The sequence below is a fragment of the Charadrius vociferus genome, unplaced genomic scaffold (genome assembly GCF_000708025.1).
Source record: "Charadrius vociferus isolate BGI_N301 unplaced genomic scaffold, ASM70802v2 scaffold370, whole genome shotgun sequence".
In the NCBI taxonomy this organism is placed as follows: domain Eukaryota; kingdom Metazoa; phylum Chordata; class Aves; order Charadriiformes; family Charadriidae; genus Charadrius; species Charadrius vociferus.
This window is the reverse complement of record NW_009646744.1, coordinates 4,241,716-4,263,339: the sequence shown is the minus strand read 5'-3', so window position 1 is coordinate 4,263,339 and position 21,624 is coordinate 4,241,716. Positions and strand designations below refer to the sequence as shown.

The 21,624-nt window shown below is 41.6% G+C and overlaps 1 protein-coding gene across 1 annotated transcript in view; it reads right to left on the bottom strand.

Moving 5' to 3' along the window:
* Nucleotides 1-21,624, bottom strand: part of SPOCK1 (sparc/osteonectin, cwcv and kazal-like domains proteoglycan (testican) 1) — a 319,586-nt gene that overhangs the window by 57,149 nt on the left and 240,813 nt on the right. The window contains exon 6 of the mRNA XM_009891093.1: nt 4,256-4,370. Within this exon, the coding sequence (XP_009889395.1) occupies nt 4,256-4,370 (115 nt within the window). The remainder of the gene's footprint in view (nt 1-4,255; nt 4,371-21,624) is intronic.

The window sequence follows — 21,624 nt, the reverse complement described above, 5'->3', positions numbered from 1 at the left end:
TTTGTTGAAATTATAGCCTTATTCATTTTATAGTATTAGATAAAGGGGCACGTATGCTCCGAAAGGGCAGCTAACCTCCGGGCAGATTACAGCCCAACCCTAGTCTCTGGGTAGCTGAGTTGAAAATCAGCGGTTATCATGGAAGCATACTGTGAAGCTGGGATACCGCTGTGAATAATGAAGCATATAAAGTGTTTTGGTAAACCAAAGGAATCTAAATCGGTCTCAAAAAGAAATGAGGAAAGCATTAGGGCTTGTCATCTTTTCCAAAATCCTCCATTTGTACCCTCACAGAGTCCTGTTTTCTACCTCTCAGACTCTGACTCAACATTCCATTTAAGAAAATGAAGAACATGATCCTGCCATGTCTTCAAAGATTTAACTCTATAGTAGAAAGATTATATTGTTGTTATTTGCCATTAAAGATAATCATTCTGGTGTAGTTTTCTTTTCCTAGCATTTGTGTTATTTTATTAACGTCTCCACAATACCAGTTAGCACTATAAAAAGAATTCCAATTTTTAACACGATTATTAGTCTTGATTTTCATCCTCAAAGCAGAGATGTTTTCAAAGGAGCCCAGGGAGGAGGAAGGAATACGACACAGACACTGCAGTCAATTGTTACCTCCGAGCACATACACTTAGATTGCTTTTCTTTGATGCTGCTGCCAATTTTATACACAAGCATATAAAAAAAGGTCACGACATTTAGAATTACAGTACTCTGGAAATTAAATGTTCCTTTACATTTTTAATTTCTGAAAGTAATTTATTATGGAATAATATTTGAATATGATTGAATGAATGTGTAAAGATTAATGCAAACTGTCTTCAAATTGGAAGTTCACAACCACAGACATTTAACCTTGTTGTATAATAGGCATAAAAAAGTTTATGCAGTAGCTCTAAGAGCTGCATTTCCATTTTGCTGGAAGCATTTGCACTGTAATTCTCCTTAGTATTTTTCCACTGACATGTCTGTATGAGGCATGAGGTTTAGCTCTCTATCATTTTCTACTGAAGATTATACTGTATTTGAACGGATCTCACAAACCTGGCAACTAAATAAGGAGCAGAAACCAAGTCCCAAATGTCTACACAATTCTTTTATACAAATTTTTATAGGAGAAATCAGTCTACTGACTTTTATACCAATTCAGCACTATTAATGATACTATAGTACTATATGAAGAAAATAAAACAAATTTGTGTGAAGACTAGAGAAAACACTAAGGTACCAAGTAGCCAAAATGCTAGTCTGAAGCTCCAGACTGAGAGGTCTGGAGATTTGGTGAAGGGGAGATCACTCGAGCGCTGCCCTGCCCAGGCTTCGGGGGACTGCCACACTCTGCCACGCGATTGCCTTCTCCATCTCACACATGTCACCTCAGGTACTAGTCAGGGCTTATTTCTCCAAAGCCAGGTGACACTACTTGTTGAGCAAATAAAGGAATCTTACAAAAGGCAGCGGTATGGAATTTTTTGCCGCCAGCAATTAGAATTCATAATTCTCCCGTAAAGCTGAGGAAAGCTGGCTGGCTTCCAGGCTCTGAAGGGCAGACACACACAATACCAAATCCCTCTTCAGATGCTGCTAAAATTGCACCTGGGTAAAATTTATACTAGTATATAGAATTTACTCATGTTTTCTCATGGAAACTCCTAGGAGCTCTTCATTAAAAGAACAACAAACTCTGAAATATTCAGTTTGAGACTCCATTACACTCAGTGAGCCAACTGAAGTGACAATGTCTGAAGAAAAGAGATTGAAGAGGTAAGTTAAAGGAAGTCTTCAACTGGAACGTTACCGGCACATTCAAAGATCCAGAAAAAAATTCAAGATAAAGCAAGTTAGAAAGCCCCTTTGCTATTGATTATTTGATTCTCAACACCAAATCCTTCTGTGGGTATTTCAGCACCTCACCCCAGAAAGAAACAGACAGTGACAAAGCAAAATACTGTTATTTTTTTCACATATGCTTATCTATGCACATCCACAATCACTCCCATGCCTGTACGAGTATCTTCCTTATAACACTACAATCAGGCTTATGAGCAGTTTTGTTCTTCAATGCAAAAGATGACTAGTGTATTCAGTGTTTCGACTGCTTCCAAACACAGCAGGCAACGATCTCCCTTATTTCCCAGGCGACTGCGCTCCTCCAAGGGGGCACAGCACTCTCTTCCTGCCACTCTGAAGATGGCAGAATTGAGGCATTTAATATCCTTGTCACCAGGGCAATGGCAGGAGTACTGTTAGCTCAAGTTTGGCCTCTTGAAAAAGCCTTCAGGAAAGTTGCTCTGCAGATCACTCAATCCATTAAATTAATGCTTTGTTGGCTGGAGTTAAAGTTTTGAGTCAAGCAAAACAAAAGCCTGGGTTTCACAATACATATACCCTGTCAAATTGCATTTATCAAGATAAGGGTTATTAGAATCTTTTTTCTCTTGTGTGAATGAAATTGTAAGCTTAAAATGTCACTGAAGATTTATTAATCTGATACTCTTTCTGATAAGGGCAACAAAGAGGGCATATAGGGAGCAGCTTATGAGAAGAAAAGTGTATGTTTGTGCCTGCCTACAAGAAATAGAAAATATGAATAAGGCAATTTATCAGTGGGTATACTGTAACCAAAAGATTCAAGCCACATAAAGCAATATTACAGTTACATATTGATTTCAGAACCTTGCCATCTAAAATACTTCATCTAAGTTTGAGGGCTATACGGAAAAATGTCTGTGATTTGCAAAAAGTGGAATAAACCTGAATTTTCAAAACCTAGGCTGGAGAATCACTTCTTGTTGTAGAAAGCAGATGGAGACCTACTGTGGAAACGTGCTGTACTAGAGGATGCAGTGTGGAGCACCACCAGCAGGCTCATCAGGGTTTTCAGCTGAAGCAACAGGGCCTGAACGAACCAGAGGATGTGTCATTTAAATTATTTTTTCCCCGTTTCTGTGCCTGCTACTGTTGGAACGTGTCCATAGTTGGGAGGAGTAAGAGCGAAGAGAGGTTCTCAAAAATTTTGGGTCAAACAGACCGTTATTAAAAGCTTCACGTTTTTTATACTCCATGTAGTGCACGAGGCAAATAAACACATTTCACTGCTCAACATGACAGAGCAAACCCTGCCTAAATCACCCCTTTGGCTTTGTGAGCTCCTAATACAGACAGGAGCCCAACAGCTGCACGAGTTCACCCTCTCAGCACTCCTCCTAAGAGAGGGGAGACAACACTACACTTAAAAATACACTAGCAGTCACTTTGCCATAGATGCTTTTACCAGCACGCAACATTGGATGGTTGGACGGGGCTTGGAGCAACCTGGTCTAGTGGGAGGTGTTCCTGCCAAGGGCAGGGGAGTTGGAACTCGATGATCTTCAAGGTCCCTTCAAACCCAAACCATTCTGTGATCTGCTTGCTCTCGTTTCAAGAAACCACAAGCAACAACCCTTTCCCCTTCCAAAGGGCTTTCCCCATAGCAGGGTGGCAACTCTTAGACAGAACCTGGCTGTGGCACTTGCCCCGTTGCCAGACTTTTAGTCAGTCTCTTTTGCAAGAACTAATTCACTTTGGATGAGGTCAGGCCGAGAGAGCTTGTGCTTACCTCCTCGGGAAAGACCTGGGGGAGTGAATTAGCGCACGGGGCTTACAGACCTAAATACAGACTCACCGGAGAGCTGGTGGGGAAAACAGCCGTTTGCGCTGAGACTCCGACCTTCACTTTTATATAACATCATTTGCAATGAGTTTGTTGTTGAAACAATTTTATATATAAGTACAGACGTGTTTATAATTATTTGACTTCTAATGATAGTGTTAATAACAATAAAGATAAAACTGATAATTCAGATCCCATGTATCATATAATGTGTGGCTTTAAATGAATTTTTGGTTAACATACAGGCTACTGGTTGTTGGTTTTTTTTTTACTTACAAAGTAATGAACCATCAAGTAGTATTTTTTCTTTTCCATCTTCTTTTACGATGATTCAATATTTTCATTCAAAATATTTTCACTCAAAAAATGAGAATCCTTATCCAGAACTCAGTTTTCCTATAAGACTCTATTAAGTAGGTGTTAGCTTTACAGCAGTTAAGATGTTGGAAAGCACTACATGTTTAGAAAAGGATTAGTCGTACCTTAGCTTTTTCTCAAAAAATCTAGTTAAGAAATGTCTGTCTTCAAGTTTTTTGAGAACATAACAGGAATCAATTAATCTGCTATAATTCCATTAACAGCTCAACTCACCAGTCTTCTCTGTCTTGTGTTTTGAACTTTCAGGTCCTGGAAGGCAGGGGCAGGGCCCTTCGCATCGAGCTGTGATGGTTTTGCCAGAAGTACATGCATGAAACTCCAACTTGCACTGGAATCATAAAAAAAAAGCAAGAATATGGTTTGAATTAGGACAAGATATAAAAGCAGCAGCTGTGGATTAAATGAGAAAATTGCATTTAGCAATAATGGCATTGGACAGATTGCAAAACTTCAGTCTCTATTGAAAATGCCATTGTTTTTATTATTACGGATAACAACAATAATAGCTGCTTCCTATGCAGAGTTTTGCACAGCACTTCTAAATGTGCCTCATAAAGCGTTGTTATTATTCGCTGCTTAAATATATGGAATCTGCAGCATAGAAAGTCGAAACAATTTCTTCCAGGTCACCTGAGAGATCAGTGGTAAAGCTGGGAAGAAAACACTAATCTCCAGAATCCTGTTCCCCATGCTGCATTACCATGTTTTGGGTGTGAAATCATACCATCTCTCACCTGTTACCACTATTGATTAATTAGTTTGGCCTTTTGAGGATCTGGGAGCGCTCAACTTCCAGGGCGAGCAATGGGCTTGGTCTGAATAACATCCATGAAAAGGCACCAGTCCCCGCAATAGTGAGAACTGAAACAAATCACTTCATCAGCTGATGAGACTGGTCCTTCAACATGTCAGCTTCTTTCACAAGGAGGAAATTTTAAATTACTCCTACTGATAAAGTGCCTTAACAGTTAACAGCACTGTCCCTAAAAATAGCCAACCATCATGCCATCAACTCCAGAAATCCAATGAAATCTTAAAACTGAAGAGTGAAGATTAAGCTATGAGAAGTACAGTATAGTTCCCCATATCTGCATATTGTTACTTGTTCCTTTCCCTTCCCTAAAAACTCAGCAGATGGGATTTACAGCACCTCTTGACAGTCACCACACTCAAACCATGCGCAGGACATGTGCAGTATTTGACAAATGAGACAACTCAGGAGAATCAATATTGCAAAAGTATGCTAGTTAAAAAGCCCTAATTTATAACGTACTGACTGTTCATAGCCTTTGCTGTTTACATTATATACATTTTAGTGCTGACTTTCCTCTAAGAGCCTTGTGCCTCTGTAGTTGTCCTCTCTGCAGTTGCTGCCCCGAGGATATTTTCCCCAGGCTGTGCCCAGCAGCATGGCTGCTGGAGACTGGACTAATGTGCTGATAAAACGGAGTAAAAGAAAACAGCACACAGAAGCAAGAACGAAAACATTTAAGGCGTTCTCTTTGGCTTGAAACCTAATGAACTGAATTCAATCCCATTTTTTTTGTCTTCTTCAAGCACTGATCTGAGGGCTTTTAACGCAAGGGGGAGTTTTGCCTGCAGTGCCGCGGCTGGCACTCCTCCCTGCAGACTGCCTCCTGCCAGGGGAAACTGGAAACGTTGGGCTGTAAAATCCCTTTGATAACTCTGAGTTTTATTATAGATTAATTCTTTTTCATTTAAAAGTAGGCCAGCATGTTTACACAGCGTGACACAATGTGTTTTGAAACGCGCAGCTTTTCTGAAGGCTGAAGGACACACAGCATAAGACCACGGCGTTACCCAATGAAGATGCAGTGGGCAACTGGAGCTCATCTAGCAACAGCCACTGATGAAAATCACAGCATCATCTTCTGTTATTTTGGTTCAGTGGAAGCCAAGAGAACAGAACAGGACGTTGTTACAAGATAAATGCCTCCTGCTTTGAAAGCACTGCAAATATCTTGGCTTTGCTTCTGTTTGTTTTTGTTAAAAGGGCTCATCTTTGCCCAGGCTTTAATCTAGCAGCAGGAGACCATTACCCTGTGCCTACATCCTATTCTGTTGACATTATCTCCCGGCCATTCTGAGCTTCAATGCACTGTGGTGGCTGCACGCTCCGTGTGATGCTATACCCTTCTGATTTAGAAAATTCATGGCCACATAAAACACGTGCAAGCTTAGCTCGCACTTTACGCTAATTTCTTGCAAGACTGAAGGGAATATAAGTACTTATTTTTCATCTGTTTGCTCCGTAACTACACTTTGCACAGAACACAAACCCAACAGAAAGCACATCAGAAGGAGAGGAGAACAGCAGAAAGGAGAACACTGAGTACCCAGTGCTGAAGGCAACAACTCTTTTTCTGCAGCAAATTTTGATAGTCAATACGTTATTGAGAACACAGGCATAAATCTTCTTCCTGCAGCTGGAGTTGGTCATTTAATTCCTTACAGAACATCAATTAGTTCCATATTTTATTATGCGTAATAAATGTAAATTATGTATCTAAGCATTAGCAATTATACTTCAAACACCACCTTTAAGATGGTAAGGCCTATTTGCAAGACCATTATTATGTGCAGTTAAGAAAGAAAGAGCTTTACACTTGGAAACAGCACGGCAAGTTTTTCCTCAGTTCTCCTCATGATTGATAAAAATGACAACCAAAAAGCTCAAAATAAACCAAAAAAGAAACCGCTTAAAATAGGCTGTCTCTATGATCTGAATGTGCAGGGCAAGCAGAGGAGCTAAACTTGAAGATCACAATGGTGCAGTCACATATGAACAAATTTACACCCACTATTAACCACATTATCATAGAATGGTTTGGGTTGGAAGAGACCTCAAAGATCATCTAGTTCAACCCCTGTGCCATGGGCAAGGAAACCTTCCACCAGATCAGGTTGCTCAAAGCCCCTGTCTGACCTGGCCTTGCCAACCCAAGCCAATTCCTTATCCACTGAGTGGTCCACCTGTCAAAGCCATGCCTCTCCAATTTTGAGACAAGGATGTTGTGCGGGACAGTGTCAAATGCTTTTCACAAGTCCAGGTAGATGATGTCAGTTGCTCTTCCTTTATCCAGCAATGCTGTAATCCCATCGTAGAAGGCCACCAAATTCATCAGGCACAATTTGCCTTCAGTGAAGCCATGTTGGCTGTCATTGATCTCCTTATTTTCCATGTGCCTTAGCAGAGTTTCCAGACGGATCTGCTCCATGATCTTGCTGGGCACAGAGGTGAGACTGATCAGCCCATAGTTCCCTGGGTCTTCCTTTTTCCCCTTTTCCAGTCAGTGGGAACTTCACCAGACTGCCTTGACTTCTCAAATATGATGGATAGTGGCTTAGCAACTTCACCCCCCAGTTTCCTCAGGACCCACAGATGTCTCTCATCAGGTCCCACAGATTTGTGCTCCTTCAGGTTCCTTAGATGGTCTCAAGCCTGGTCTTCTACAGTGGGTGGCTCCTCATTATCCCAGTCCCTGCCTTTGCCCTGTGTGGCTAGAGCACCTGCTGGTGACAACTGAGGCAAAAAAGTCATTTATATTCCCACCCTACTAGTTTGGGATGTTAGTTTGTATACATATAGAACTAGGGTAGAAGCTTGGTATTGGAGGAGGAAGATGAAAGAACTCCATCATTTTAAATATTAAATTAGGATAACACTGATTACTTTTTAACACCTAATCGTGTATGTAATGCTTTTTCCTTCCCCTAAAGAAATACATGGATATACCATACTTTCCACGTGATGGTTTGCTTAGTCACTATAATAACCCACACGAGTAGCTTAACTTTGGATTTAATGACATTGCCTAAGCCAAACCATCTGATGTTCAGAAGCAGAGGGGCTGCAGAAGATCTCCTGAGGAACAATCAAGAAGTTTTTGGATTATTCTGCCACCAGATCTACAGTCTCGGAGCCTGTTGGCTTCCCCCAAATCATGGAGAAAAAACAAATGCCCTCTTTCCTTCTACCATCCTCATCTCCTTCTCGCGTGAAAGAAAAAACAAAAACAGATACACAGTAAAGGAAAAAAACCCACCATATTAAATGAGGGAATGATACAAGCTATCCTTTCTAACACCGAAGGGACATTACAAGTTCTGCAGACACGAGCCATGAAGCCCCTTGCAGTGATTCTACACAGGGCTCATCAGGAGCAGTCCCACAGTTTGAGGCTGGTCCCTCTGATTTCAGGGAACCCATCTCACTGGTGGTACGACTGGATATGTCTTGACTCTGCTCTCCCGGTAGAGCTCCTCCGGTCCTGCCAAGCTTCGTGCTTCTCTGCTACCTCCCCGATGTTTGAAGTGCATTTGTTTGCTGTGAACCCCAAGGCCCACATAAACATCTCTAAACTGTTTTACTGCAAATGGAAAAGCAGCTCTGTTATTTGTTGCTAAATGTATATGGAGATCAATAAAATATATGAGGGGAGAAACAGTTGAACATATTCATAGAAAATTCATAAATTAATTTATTCAACTAAGATGTGGGAAATTATTGCAGAGTGTGTTTTGGCTAAAGTGTTCCCCTGAGAATCCACTACTCGTATAATGATTCCCTCTTTATTGTCAGTGAATCTACAGCAATGTGTTTTGCATAAGCATTCACATTTGAGGGAGAAAGAAAATAGCTACATAAAATTTATTCCCAGCTATTTTATTCTTGTCTGTCATTCTCCAGCTTATAGTCCCTGCTAGAGCAGAATCTAGATATTTTTTAATGATGTAATAAAACAGCGTATCTCCGTCTTTACACCAGCTTTCAACTTTTGGTAGTCAGGTTTTGCTCTAACCTGCATGTAAGTAATATCGTCAAATAAATTACTGTGATCTTTTACACAAGGATGTATATTTGACTAATGAACGTCTCCATGGACAGCTTGGTACAGACTCCGAACCACATTAATGCCTCGAAGAGCTTTGCATCCTGACACAAGGAACGCATGTATTTGCTTAAAAGACAGCCAAGTGAGGCAGCAGTGGGGTGACACAGGGGACAGCAGCGCTCGGGTACGCAGTCTGAGGATGCGTAGGGAGCAGCCAGGTGAGCTGCCTCCCAGCTGGTATTGAGCAACGAGCACTGCCATGCCCTGCTGCTGAGCTGAAACTCCCTCTAGCAAACCAGTCAACTACAGGTGAGACAGCAGCTGAGGAACCTCCTCCTTCCACCAGCAGGTCCCTGCTGAGACCAGACAATACTGCCCGGCCAGCGGAGGGGAGCAGAGAGGAACGCTGCAACGATCAACGTTCCCAACAGCAGAGACGGCCTCAGTGCACACTAACATCTGACGCGCTTAGTACACACGCTGGGATGAAGACAGCTCACTCAGTAATGACATAGCTGAGTATTTCTTCACTGTGATTCTAATTACAATATATAGAGTTAATACTGTCGATCCTAGCCCGGACAGCACCTTTCATTGGGAATGCAGACGTAACTGAGAAGCTGCTGCGGATGCCCCAGATGACCCGGGAAACACTACGTGCCCAGTGTTGCTCCCATTGATAGGGCCACAGAGAGGAACCAGAGCACTTTCCATGGGCTCAGTATGTTGGGTGATCTTCCTGGAGAACAAACACCGGGTGAGGAGAGAGCACGCTTTAGCCAGTGTTCAGCAGAGGGGAGGCTCTCCGAGACCCTCATTTGGTCTTAATGCACGAAATTCATAATACAAACCTATCATTTAAAATTTCTTGTCATTATGTGGATAAAGGAGAAAATGTTAGCTTCCAAACTTTTATTGCTTCTGTCACTAATTGAAATGTGAATTAAAAAGGAGAGAAAGATATTTTTGATGGTGGGAGTATGTAGGAATTAGCAGACAATATACATGATGAAGACAAACTACCACAGAGGCTCTTTCTCAAAAGACTGCAGATTGGAATAGGAGGTTAAATTTTATAGTATACCAATTAAAATGCATGTTAAAAACCTAAAATATTACATCTTACTAATAGCAGTGGCTTTAAAACTCCGTTGTTGAACAGTGTTCTCTCCCGGGAGACACTGCATCTTCTTTAGTGCCCTGCAGCTTTCTACACTTCCAGCAAGAATTATTTCGGTGCAGCGTTTGTTTTATGGTGTATCTTTTGTTCACTCACAGTACGTCTCTCCTAAACTTCAGATACAAATACCAAAAGCTCATTATTTTCCACCTTATCTTTTACTCAGTATCTGCCACCAGCAGAAGCTAAAACTTCCTGAAATTAGAGCATATATATTTTTTAGTCCAGAATTTCTTTATATCAGTAGTTTTTCGTACCTATCTGTCTTAGCAGATAATTAGAATCCATTGGAATTCAGATACCCATTTGAGAAGGGCTGTTTGTTCACACGCTTTAGAGCAGTGCTTGCCATTGCTTCCTTAGCTAGGACTCTTATCAACATTTTCTTTATAAGCCTCTGTTTTCACTTTTCATCAGACGGAAAAAATTTACTATATTTGGAACACCCTCAGTCCAAGAGACTTATTTATTTATTTTAAATTGGTCACAATAAAAAAAAAGTTCTTTTCTTCAAATCCCAAAAGAAATATCACATGGCGCGCTCCCATTGCATCCTGTTGAACATGTACATTAAAAAGTTTTAGTGGGATTTCTGCAAGCTTTTTAGGCTCTGTAAAACCTGAAATCCTGAAAACAACTGCCCAACTGGGCAGTTGGGAGACAGCAAAGTCAACCACGTGAATTCATGTGTGTAAAAAGTTGGACACTAATGCAAAATCCTGACACGAGTCTCAAATTTTGGGCTGTGGGACAGGGCTGTGTGGTCCCTTACACCTCCAGGGATGGGGCAGCCACAGCTTCTCTGGGCAACCTGTGGCAGGGGCTCACCACCTGCACAGGAAATGATTTCTTCCTAATATCTAATCTAAATCTCCCCTCTTTCATCCCTCCCCGGCTTTCCTGTAGGCCCCCTTTAAGCACTGGAAGGGGCTCTAAGGTCTCTCCAGAGCCTTCTCTTCTCCAGGCTGAACACTCTTAACTCTCCCAGCCTGTCCTCATAGCAGAGGTGCTCCAGACCTCTGATCATCTTCAAGGCCCTCCTCTGGCCCCGCTCCACCAGCTCCGTGTCCTTCTGCTGTGGGGACCCCCCGAGCTGGAGGCAGCACTGCAGGGGGTCTCCCCAGAGCAGAGCGCAGCAGAGGGGCACAATCCCCCCTTCGCCCTGCTGGCCACGCTGCTGGGGATGCAGCCCAGGGTGCGGGGGGCCTTCTGGGCTGCCAGCGCGCATCACTGGGTGATGTTGAGCTTCTCACCCACCAACACCCCCAGGTCCTTCTTCCCAGGACTGCTCTCCATCCATTCTCTGCCCAGCCTGCATTTGTGCTTGGCATTACCTCGACCCGTGTGCAGGACCTTGCACTTGGACTTGTTGAATTTCATGAGGTTCGCACCAGCCCCTCTCTCAAGCCTGTCCAGGTCCCTCTGGATGGCATCCCTTCCCTCCAGTGTGTCAACTGCACAACACAGCACTTCATCTTTGCAATTAAAGCTGTACAAAGACATCTTAAAAACCCAAAGTTCTAGTTAGAAGCTCAGTTCTCCTTATGAGAATACATAGCTGCTGCTGATATTAATGGGATTTATGCATGCATACCAGTGCTGGAATAAACTCTAATTAACACAAACAATCTATTGTGTAAATACATATTGAGCCATTTTTAAAACACGGGCTATCTGTAGTTTTGAAGCAGATGTTTAGGCGGTTGGCTCAGAAATTCCAATTTCTGCAAGAAATGACATGAAGGACCTTATTATATCTCGAGTAAACAACAAATACTTGAGAAAGTCTCCCACTGCACACTTGGCAGACAGGCAAGTGGTTCATCATCTGCTAGAAAAAAAAAATAAAATAAAAAAAGAGAACAGCTTCCAGGTGTGGGGTCAAGAAGAGAGAGACCAAGGTTGCAAGGCCCTGATATTAAATAGGCTGAACAGATTGACGCAGCTGAATGCAGTAATGCCAAAAGGTCTCATGCAGCAAAGCTCTGAGGACCACAAATTGCTCTACACTCCACAGCTCTGCCCTCTGCAATCCTGCAGCTCTAATGAGGGGAGAGCTGCAGGACTCTGCCCTCAGGGTAAAATTAACTGCGGAGTGGAGGGAAAGCATGAAACCCGGGCAATCTTTAAATATCACTCTCTAAGCCAGGAGGTCACATCATTAATATTGCCAACCACAGATGCTCCACGCACATGGCTCAGGTCCCTAAAATTAAGCTTGTCAATTTTGAAGTGTAACAACACTTTTTTTTTTTATTTTAAATTTTTCAACTGCTTTTTTTTTTTTTTTGTTAGGTCCCAGCCATATGCCATCAGTAAGTTACTTGATTTTGACTCTTACAGCATAAGTTTAAACAAGCAACTCCAGAGCAACTGGAGGCAGAAGGTTCATCTTCCAGGATGACATAACCGGTCCTTGGCCCGGGCTCCAGAAAAGACTGGTAACAGGCAGCTATCATGCACTTCAGCATGGCATTAATTGCATATTTTATGGCCTCACACTATAATTAGAACTGCACACACCTCTCTAAAAATCAGTTTCAAATTCTCAGCAGGAGAAGAGCAGAAGGGGCTCCTTCTTTTCATCCGTTACAGTTGAAGAGCTGTTTTAGAAAACAAAAAGCCTGACTATCTATGTGAGGAAAGTCATTAGAGGGTCAGATCTGCTCCTAAGAAGAGTTCATGCCTCTTCCTTGCTGTCAAATTCATGCATGAGAGCCCGTTAAAAAAGAGAATCTGTGACTGTGAGGTCCAAGTCCTACACACCACAGCCAGGAGAAGAAGGGGGAGGGAAGGAGTGGGACAGAGCCGTGGGGGCAGATGCGCCAACTCAGGACGGCAGCTAGAAGTGCTCTCCATGGCTCTGGAGCAAAGCATCCAACCACACTGCAACGGGAATACAGAGGTAAACTCAGCTCTATTCCTAAGTGTTCTGGCATTAATTTGTTTCTAAAGGGATACTTGATTTTTCATATTTGTAATTAGACTTAAAGTAGCCAAAAGCTTTGCATTTAAATGTTACCCTGCTTGTTAAAACTACCCAAAGAAAAGAACTACAGACTTAAAAAAAAAAAAAAAAGAAAAGAAAAAAAAAAATGAGCCATTTCCCAAGCTGACTGATATCTGAAGATTTGGTAGGGCAACTGCTTGTAGGCATGTTGAACCATTTTAGTGTTTGAATGGCAGGGCTGGAAACCAAGGAAATTACTGCAAACTGCCCTTACAGACAGCAAAATCAGCTAATTCTGGACAGACCACTGAAGAACAAAGTTCCTTTTTAATACACAACAAATTGCCCTGAGAAATAGCTGGCAATCAGCTCAATGTGAAGCAGGATTTTTTTTTTTTTTTTAAAAAAATGCACTTAATTGCATCAGCCAGATGATATGGCATATAAGGTCATAGTACTGGACATTCAAGGGACCATTTATTATTGCAACGTAACAATGAAAACAAGTGGTTGCCATTTTGTGAACAAACAAGAAAATAGTTCTAAGCACCAAAATCTAGTACAACATATAAAAATTAAATTTGTTTTTACATGTACTTTAGACGTCAGTTCTGGAAACACCAAGGCCAAGGTCGAGTGGGGCATAACTGTGTTGGTTTATCATCTTGTAAGAAATTCAGGTGCTTATTGGAGCAGCAGGGGCCGAGCAGGGCTGGAGCTTGACACAGAAGAGTCAGTTCATAAGTGGAAACATTTGTGCAACACTGGTTTTGCCTTTTTCTTCACTGGCTGAAGAGACTAACACAAGTTTAAAGGCAAACAAAGGCAAAGCACTTCCAGCACTATGAATGGCCGAGTCAAAATAAAGACACCCATCCCTCCTGCACCCTGAGACTTAACACAAAGTACCAGCCTGGTTAAATCTGCAAACTACCCCGTCCTCCTCTGATTCTGCCTCCTGTCAGTTATCATGCAATGGCTACTACAAGGCAGGGACACACTTGTCTTCTCCCCAGCAGAGTCACATTCTTAGACCAAAATCTGGGACCAAAATCAGCCTGTGGCTTGATTATGGTGACTCTACAGATCATTTTCGACTACTGAGGTCATGCCCAACCCCTGGGCTGTGCGAGCTGGTTCCTTGCACAGGACTGCAGGAGCTGCGGAAATGATGCACAGTCACCCATCCCATGGGGCAGCTCTGCACCAGAGCCTCCTCCTGCCCAGGGTCCCGCTGCCGCAGGTTGGCACTGACTTGGGGATCTCTGCAGGATGCTTCATTGTGTGGCATAATCATGTGCTATGCCTGGTAATTACTGCTAGGAACCCTCTTTGGAGATGCTAATTCTTTAGTCAGGAATATTTGCAGGATCAGAATCCAAATGCAGATGTAGGCAGCAGCGCTGGCTTACTTTAAAAAAAAATTAAAAGTGTATCTTATAGCTCATAGTCTATATTCACATACAAAAGCATTTCCTGTTGCTAAACGTCTACTCCTTTTTCCTCCTGCGGGATTTGCATGACAGCTCACTAATGATAACCATTTTCTGGCTGCACATGGGAGTTTTTGCTTTCCAGTACACTAGTCTGCCACATCCCAAAACGTGGACTTTAAAAATCACCTTCCTACTGCATTTGTTTTCTTTCATTTATATATATATTATATTGCTTTTGTCTCTCTGAAATCATTCTCTATTTTAACTCTTTGTAATTATGAGCTGAGAGTTCATAGCTAATAGCATTATTCAAAGTGAAAAGAAGCTACTTAAGTTTTTTTTTTTAATAGACCAAAGCCATCTTCGTTTAAAACTAAAGAAAATCACAGGAAAACAACTGGAGATTTGGAACAATCGATGCTGCTTGAAATGTACTTGCCATGTAATTGAGATGCATTCTCATTCTGCAGCCATTTACCGATCACATGAGAACGATGATTTGTCATTTTTACTCGCTTCAAATTACTAAAGGCAATTTAATTTCTCTCATGGAGACGACACATCAGATAACGTGAACATAATCAAGAGGTAACGATCTGTGGCTCTATGCACATAGAGATACTCCAGTTACCAGCTAAACGACTGCCTGCATATGGCAGAGGGAAGGCAATGCACGACATTCCGATCCCCAAGCACAGGGTTTCCGCCCAGGCAATGTCATTTTAAACAGAGCAATTTAGCTACGCCATGCAACTATATCAATCTAGATTTCAGATGAGGCAATGCTCCATCTACTCAGTCGTTCTCCAATCCATCTGTCCATACCTGGGTGAAAAACCAGCAGCTGGTGACCACTATAAAGGGTACCCACATTCCTTTCAGGTTTTTATGTGATTGGTACAACAGCAAGATCTTAGTATTTCAAAAATCTCTCAACCAACTCTCCCCATCAGTCAAGTAACCATAAAGTCATGTCTTCTGTAGAAGTGTAGCACATAAAGAGTTTAAGTAATGAACTGGGTATTGGCATTAGGTGAAGGTTCTGTATTTAGTACTGTACTTGCAGTTAACTTGAGGCATCTGATGCATCTGACAGTGTTATTAGGGATGCGATTCTGACCCCTATGGCTCTACGTGCTGAGAATAGTTCAAAAGTATATTTTAACCCTCTGACATATCTATTTCTTCAAATTTAATTTGTAAAAAATAGTTGCTACTGCGCCTGCTTCGCCTTTCAAAACACTGGTGGATTAGTCTATTGAATTTATTCCCTGCTGTCTATTCCTTCTCTAGCAACCGTGCCACAAATAATAGTGACACTTAAACTAGCACATCATGCTCAAAGTTTTGTGCTTCCTAGCGCCCGTGTTAGAAAATTACCAGAGAGAAGGAGGAAGTACGTGGAACCATCTCAGCGCCCACGTGGACAAGGGTCTGGGGAGCTTCCAGTAGAGGCTGAGAGAAGAGAGCAAGGCTCGGGCTGGGTGCTGTACTCTGGGCTTCTGAGCTCGTACATCCTTAGCGAGCAATGACTTCTTAAAACTCACTGTATTGTTGTTCCTCGAATGAGTAGAAAATAGTGGGGAGAAAAGGATATAGATACACTGAAAGACTGCCCTGTCTTGTTTGACAACTTGGTGGTGTAGTGAGCAGCTAAAGCATATGCTTCTTTATTACCAAACTCAGTAGTTTACCTGTGCTACCAGTCATATGCCAAACATACGACCAAGTCCTGAAATGCCTCTGAAAAAGTGGAAATGTGAGCTTTTATGGCATGCACGCTTGGTTTTCAAATGGTGTGTCATCCTTTTCTAACCAAACTATGTCTTTCCACGTGAGAGGTGAAGGTCAGTCTGAGTTTTCCTGTTCCCAAATAACATCACAGATAATAAATTCCAGGAGGCCAACCCTCTTCTCCAGAATACTCATCCCATTCCTTTCCCATCAAATCTATTAGATTAAGTAGTTCACAACAGGTTTCCCTAGGTTTCACTGACCACGATGTGGCCCTAGCAGTTCACTCCTAGTTACTGATGAGATGTACAGTATCAAGTAAACTTCCAGATGTCAGAGACAGTTTTTGTCTGTTGTTTACAGACAGAGCAAATCCGAAGTTTAAGTACTAATATAAAATAAACAGCATTCTGTAGTACCACTGCTCTGGTTGCTTTCAGAATAGCAATGAGATTTAAGCGCTAAGAATGCCAACCTATTTTTTTTAATTGACTTCTCAGAATTTTTATTTCGTGAAGAATTAATCAAAACAAAAGCCAAACTGAAAGCCCCAATGCTCAAAAGAGCTGAAACAAAACATTTGGCAGTTACTAGCAAAGAAGCTTCGGTAATGTATTTTGGAGCATAGCAACCAATGAAGAGTAAGCTGGATTAAGCTTTGAAGTTAAAGCTTTCAGCAATGCTTCTGATTTCTGAAGAAGACAATAGAAACAACGAAAAATTAAAAAAAAGGGAAAAAGCAAACCCTAGGCCTGGTTCAATGCTCAGTGAACAGACTCACTGTGAAAGACACCTATACAAAGAAAGCAGAATTTGTCTGTTTGCTCAGAAATCAAGTAACCACAGCTAATCCTTTTGCAGTATTATCCTGTTTTGGCCTTTAATAAATCTGCTTTAAATTAAAGATGCACCCAAGCCAAGAAACACCTTCTTTGATGTTTTACATGACTCAAATAAGCTGTAAAAGCTCAAAATATGAATTCTGAAACTGAAAAAGAGAGCCATTTTTCTGTCCTGAGAGGCTGGCACCTCTCAGGAAGGTCAGAGCATTTAGGATCACAACACTTCCAAGCACCTCAAGCATTGGTGCATCTTCTGTCCATGCATAAAGGGAAAAGATCTGGGAATACAAGTCTCTTACACGCCGGTTACCCCAAACCAGCTAATCCCCTTGTTTTACAACCCTTATGTCCCATCTTTTGGATACCAGAACAAAGAATTTTATATTTTAATTGAATGCAGGCATGGAGCTTGGAACAAGGCAACTAAATTACTGCAAACAACATTTTTATTTAAGCTTGTGTAATTAGCTACAAGTTGGCATAATAAACTCCAAGATTTTCTTGTTTCCTCTTCCTGTCAAGAACACAACATTCAATGCTTGAACTTTGGCAGATGATTCATGATGTAAATAAGAGATTTCTCCTATTTTGACTTTAGCTGCAGAAAGGGGGATTTTAAAAAATAATATTGGCTTTACACAGAAAACGTACAACAGGAAAGCTGAACTGACAACAAAAGTAATCAGGTTGTCCTTAGTGCAAAGTTAACTGTAGACAGAGGGGTTTATGTAATTGATGGGCTTTTAAGTTCCGACTGTCACATGCCAATTTGTTTGATTTGGCAGTCACAACTGCGAGTCTAATCAAGTTAGAAAAGGAGCCCTGTGATTACCATCATCAAGATTGGTAGCTTTCCCAAAAAGAACAAATACTGTATTTGCAATCCTTACTTACTGCTGACTTCTCTTCAAGGGTGTTTTCTGCTCAATGCAAAGGCATTCATTGCATAGGGCAAATCATCAACCAGCCACAGATGGCTCGAGAACAGAAAGCTACTCAAACTGAGCTACTTTATGCTTTGATCATCGCGTTCAGTGGAAATCGTTGCAGCTTTAGAGGGAGGCCTGGGAACTTCTTGGAATTTTCCACAACCTACATCAATATTGTGGAGAACCAATACCAGATGCGATTTTGTCTCGACATTGCTGCTGTGCCGCCATCTTCTGGGAGGACCATCTTCTTCATGGCTTTGGAAGCAGACGACCTCATGTGCCTGCGCAGGGACCAAGGGCGCGAAAAGAGCAGGAAGAGGCCTGCAGGAGAGCAGCGCTTCCAGTCGATCTGCGCATGAGCGAGATCCCTATATAAAAGGAGCACGTGCCTTTTGGCGCCCCTTTTTTTGTTCTTCCTTCCTCCTTGCCTCCCTGCTGTGTGCCGCCCCCCCCTCCCCCCCCCGACTATATGAAGCGTGTAATGATTGAAGATTTCAGACAGAATCTGCAGAAAAACTGTTGAACTCAGAGTGGTAGTAGCGAGCTTTCTCCCTCTTTCCTTATTTTCTTCCTTACCCCCTTTTCTTTTCCCCCCCTTTGCCTTCCCTTCACCTTTCCTCCGCGCTTTATTCTTTGTTAAAAGTATTAAGTAAAAGGTTGTACGACATTTGACCAACTTTAGCGTCTTAATCTCGTCCTTGGGATTATTTTTAACGAAACCTTCCCGATACTGGATTGGGACAAATATGCAGACATCCGCAGGCGTCACAGTTAAGTGCAGGGAAGCCACATGCCTCACTGCCCTGCGGTCCCTTCTCAGTCCTCTGAGTAACTGGACTGGGTCAACAAGGGTAATGATGGGATAAAGCCACACAGCCATAAAACACAACACCCACTCTCATCAGGATGTGACCAGCACATTTGCCTTCACTTCCACTCCTCCCTCTGCCTTGATCCTACAGAGTCTGAACCAGGCAGATGCATGAATCCTTCTCCTGTCAAAGTACACAGAGCAGAAGATCCCCATCTCAAACACAGTTTTGGAGAAACAATTCAGCTGAGTGGGCACCTGCCTTCTAGGTCCCGCTGCAGCATGAACTGACAGACAGCAGTGAATATTAAGCAATTCCCCGCTTCAGTAAAACAGTTTTAATTACAGTCACTGTAAGAACAAATAAATACTTCCATTTAAGACAAGCTGAATTACAACTTATTCTGGTTCCTTGTAGTTTTCACCTGGAGCAGTACATATGATCTCCCCCCCCTGCCACCCTCTGAATTGTCATTAACCTTTCTGTCAAGATTCCTTTAACCGTGTCTTGTTAATTCACCATGTTCTTTGAGAAATCTGACATGGAGATGACAAATGCTTATCTTAGAAAAAAACACAAAACCACCCTTCTGGTTTAATGAAGCACATAAAGAGAAACAAAATTCTAGTTTACACCACAGGTTTGATTTGAGCTTTGCTACTTCAGCGAGTTCAACAGCAAGACTATCTGAATAGCTGCAGCAGCTATGCTTAAGGGAGCAGAAGAAAAGGTCACAGACCCTGAAGAAATCTAAAGGCTTCAAGAACCTCCTCCAAAGTTGAAGCATTTTTACTATTCTAATGTGTTATTCTACAGCATGCATGCCACCTAAATAAACACCCCTTTACAATTAATATACACTGCTGCTACCCTCACACTTACCATAGGTGAAGGCACGGAATTTCTCAAGAAAGTTTATGACCTCGTGGGCATTCCTAGGAAGAAGTTGTTGCGATCTTGGTGCAACACAAAGTAAGGCATGAACACTTGTATTCTGGTAGGTTTTGTGAGAGAAATATCGTACATGCTATAAACACTAGGCAGCTAGCAGAACATTTGTTAATTCTCAAAAGAGATCTCAAAGAAGTTTAATTGACTGGTATTGATGTACTACCTCTAGCCTACTGAATATTTTTTGAAAAAAATATTCAGTAAGACAATTATGCAGTGAAATTACCATTTATATAGCTCCTTTCATCTACAAAAAAGTCAAAGTCCTATGTATTTATAAGAGTATAAATACATACTACTGCTCAAGTGCAGCCAATTCTGCGGCAGGAAATATCAAATGCTCTGCACCAGCACACAATATAATGGGTTGTACGAAGGGAGAGATGATATTTAAATCCAGAGAGATGACAAGACCCAATTAACCAGATTAGAGTACGGAACATATTCTCTAATACAGGGGACTTCCAAACTTTTGATTCTTTACCGACTCCTAAAAATTCAGTCCATTGTAGCACGGACTTTAAGACTTCTGAAAATGGCTTTGCTTTTCTTGCATACCTTTCTTGACCAAGGGAAATAGTTCATGGACCCTATACCAAGCAAAGTAGTTCATGGACCCCATGTCAGATGCCCACAGACCACCTGTCAGAATCCACTGCTTGTTTAAGAACATAAATCAACCAACACAGCAATCCTTCCACAGAAACTCATTGGTTCAGAATACAGAAGTGGTTCTTAGCAAGTCTTATACTTCTACCTGGAGATGCAGTTGTCTTTTATTGACTTAGCTCAGCATTGAGTGGCAGTAGATCTGATAACAAAAATAAAACTGTTGTCTCGTAGCAAAAGGAATTGTTGGAAACAAAGGATTTCAAGTTGGAAAAGCCTATGAGCAACAAATTTTGTAAACAAATCCCTTAGAGCTGAATGCTACAGATTTTTCAGAAAAGTGAAAGAATTTTTCTACTTCTGCTAACAGTTGCACATAACGAGGCACGCCAGCTCACCAAAACTCCTCGTTTTTTCTTCACCTACCAGGCCAACTTAAAATCCAACAAGTTTACATTAAGAAAATCATAGTGTTAGAACTGCAGAAGGTGTCATATAGTCTGGACAAATGTACTAATTCTTGGGCTTAGTACATTCCCAATCTCCAGCTGGCCACTGTGCAGATGAAGTTTGTGCCATATATCTTATTATTCTCCAATATACATTCATCAAGAACGAGTGAAACTTATTGGGCGATAACATCAAAGTTTTACTAAAGAACTCCAAGATTCCAGAAGTTTAAAAATGTTTTCCTGCAATGAGCTGTACAATGACCTCATAAATATTAGCAGACCCTTTGAACTGGAAAATGCCAACTATTCCAGATTCTGTGTAATATTACAGGACTAAACATAGGATACAAGAATATTCCTGCTAGAGTTTGCCCCCATAGAAGCCTAAATAAAACTGCAGTTTGCAGTCCTATTTGCATGCTTCAAAAGTCCATGAAAAATGTTTGGAGACTTCATTTACACTTTTGAAGGGCATTCAGCCCACTAGGCTAAGATTATAATTTTTCTTGAAATATAAATAGCTTAAGAATCAAAAGATTTACCTAAATAATAAAGCAGTATTTTTCAAATAGTAACAAATCACCAGTTAAATAACTTTGATACTTGAGCTGTTTTAATCAGCAAAAGCTACTCCACAGAATTACAACCCAGCAAAGCTCTCATGTTGAACACTGTACATTTTGTTGACCAGTTACTTATTTATTGGTATGTGCACTTATTCCCCATTTATGCAAATGTTACATTAGTTCCAAAAGGTGAGCTCAGAGCCAGTCGCAGCAGTTCGTGCTGCTGTGATGCTCCAGACAAAGCCTCCCTTTTCCCCCTCCC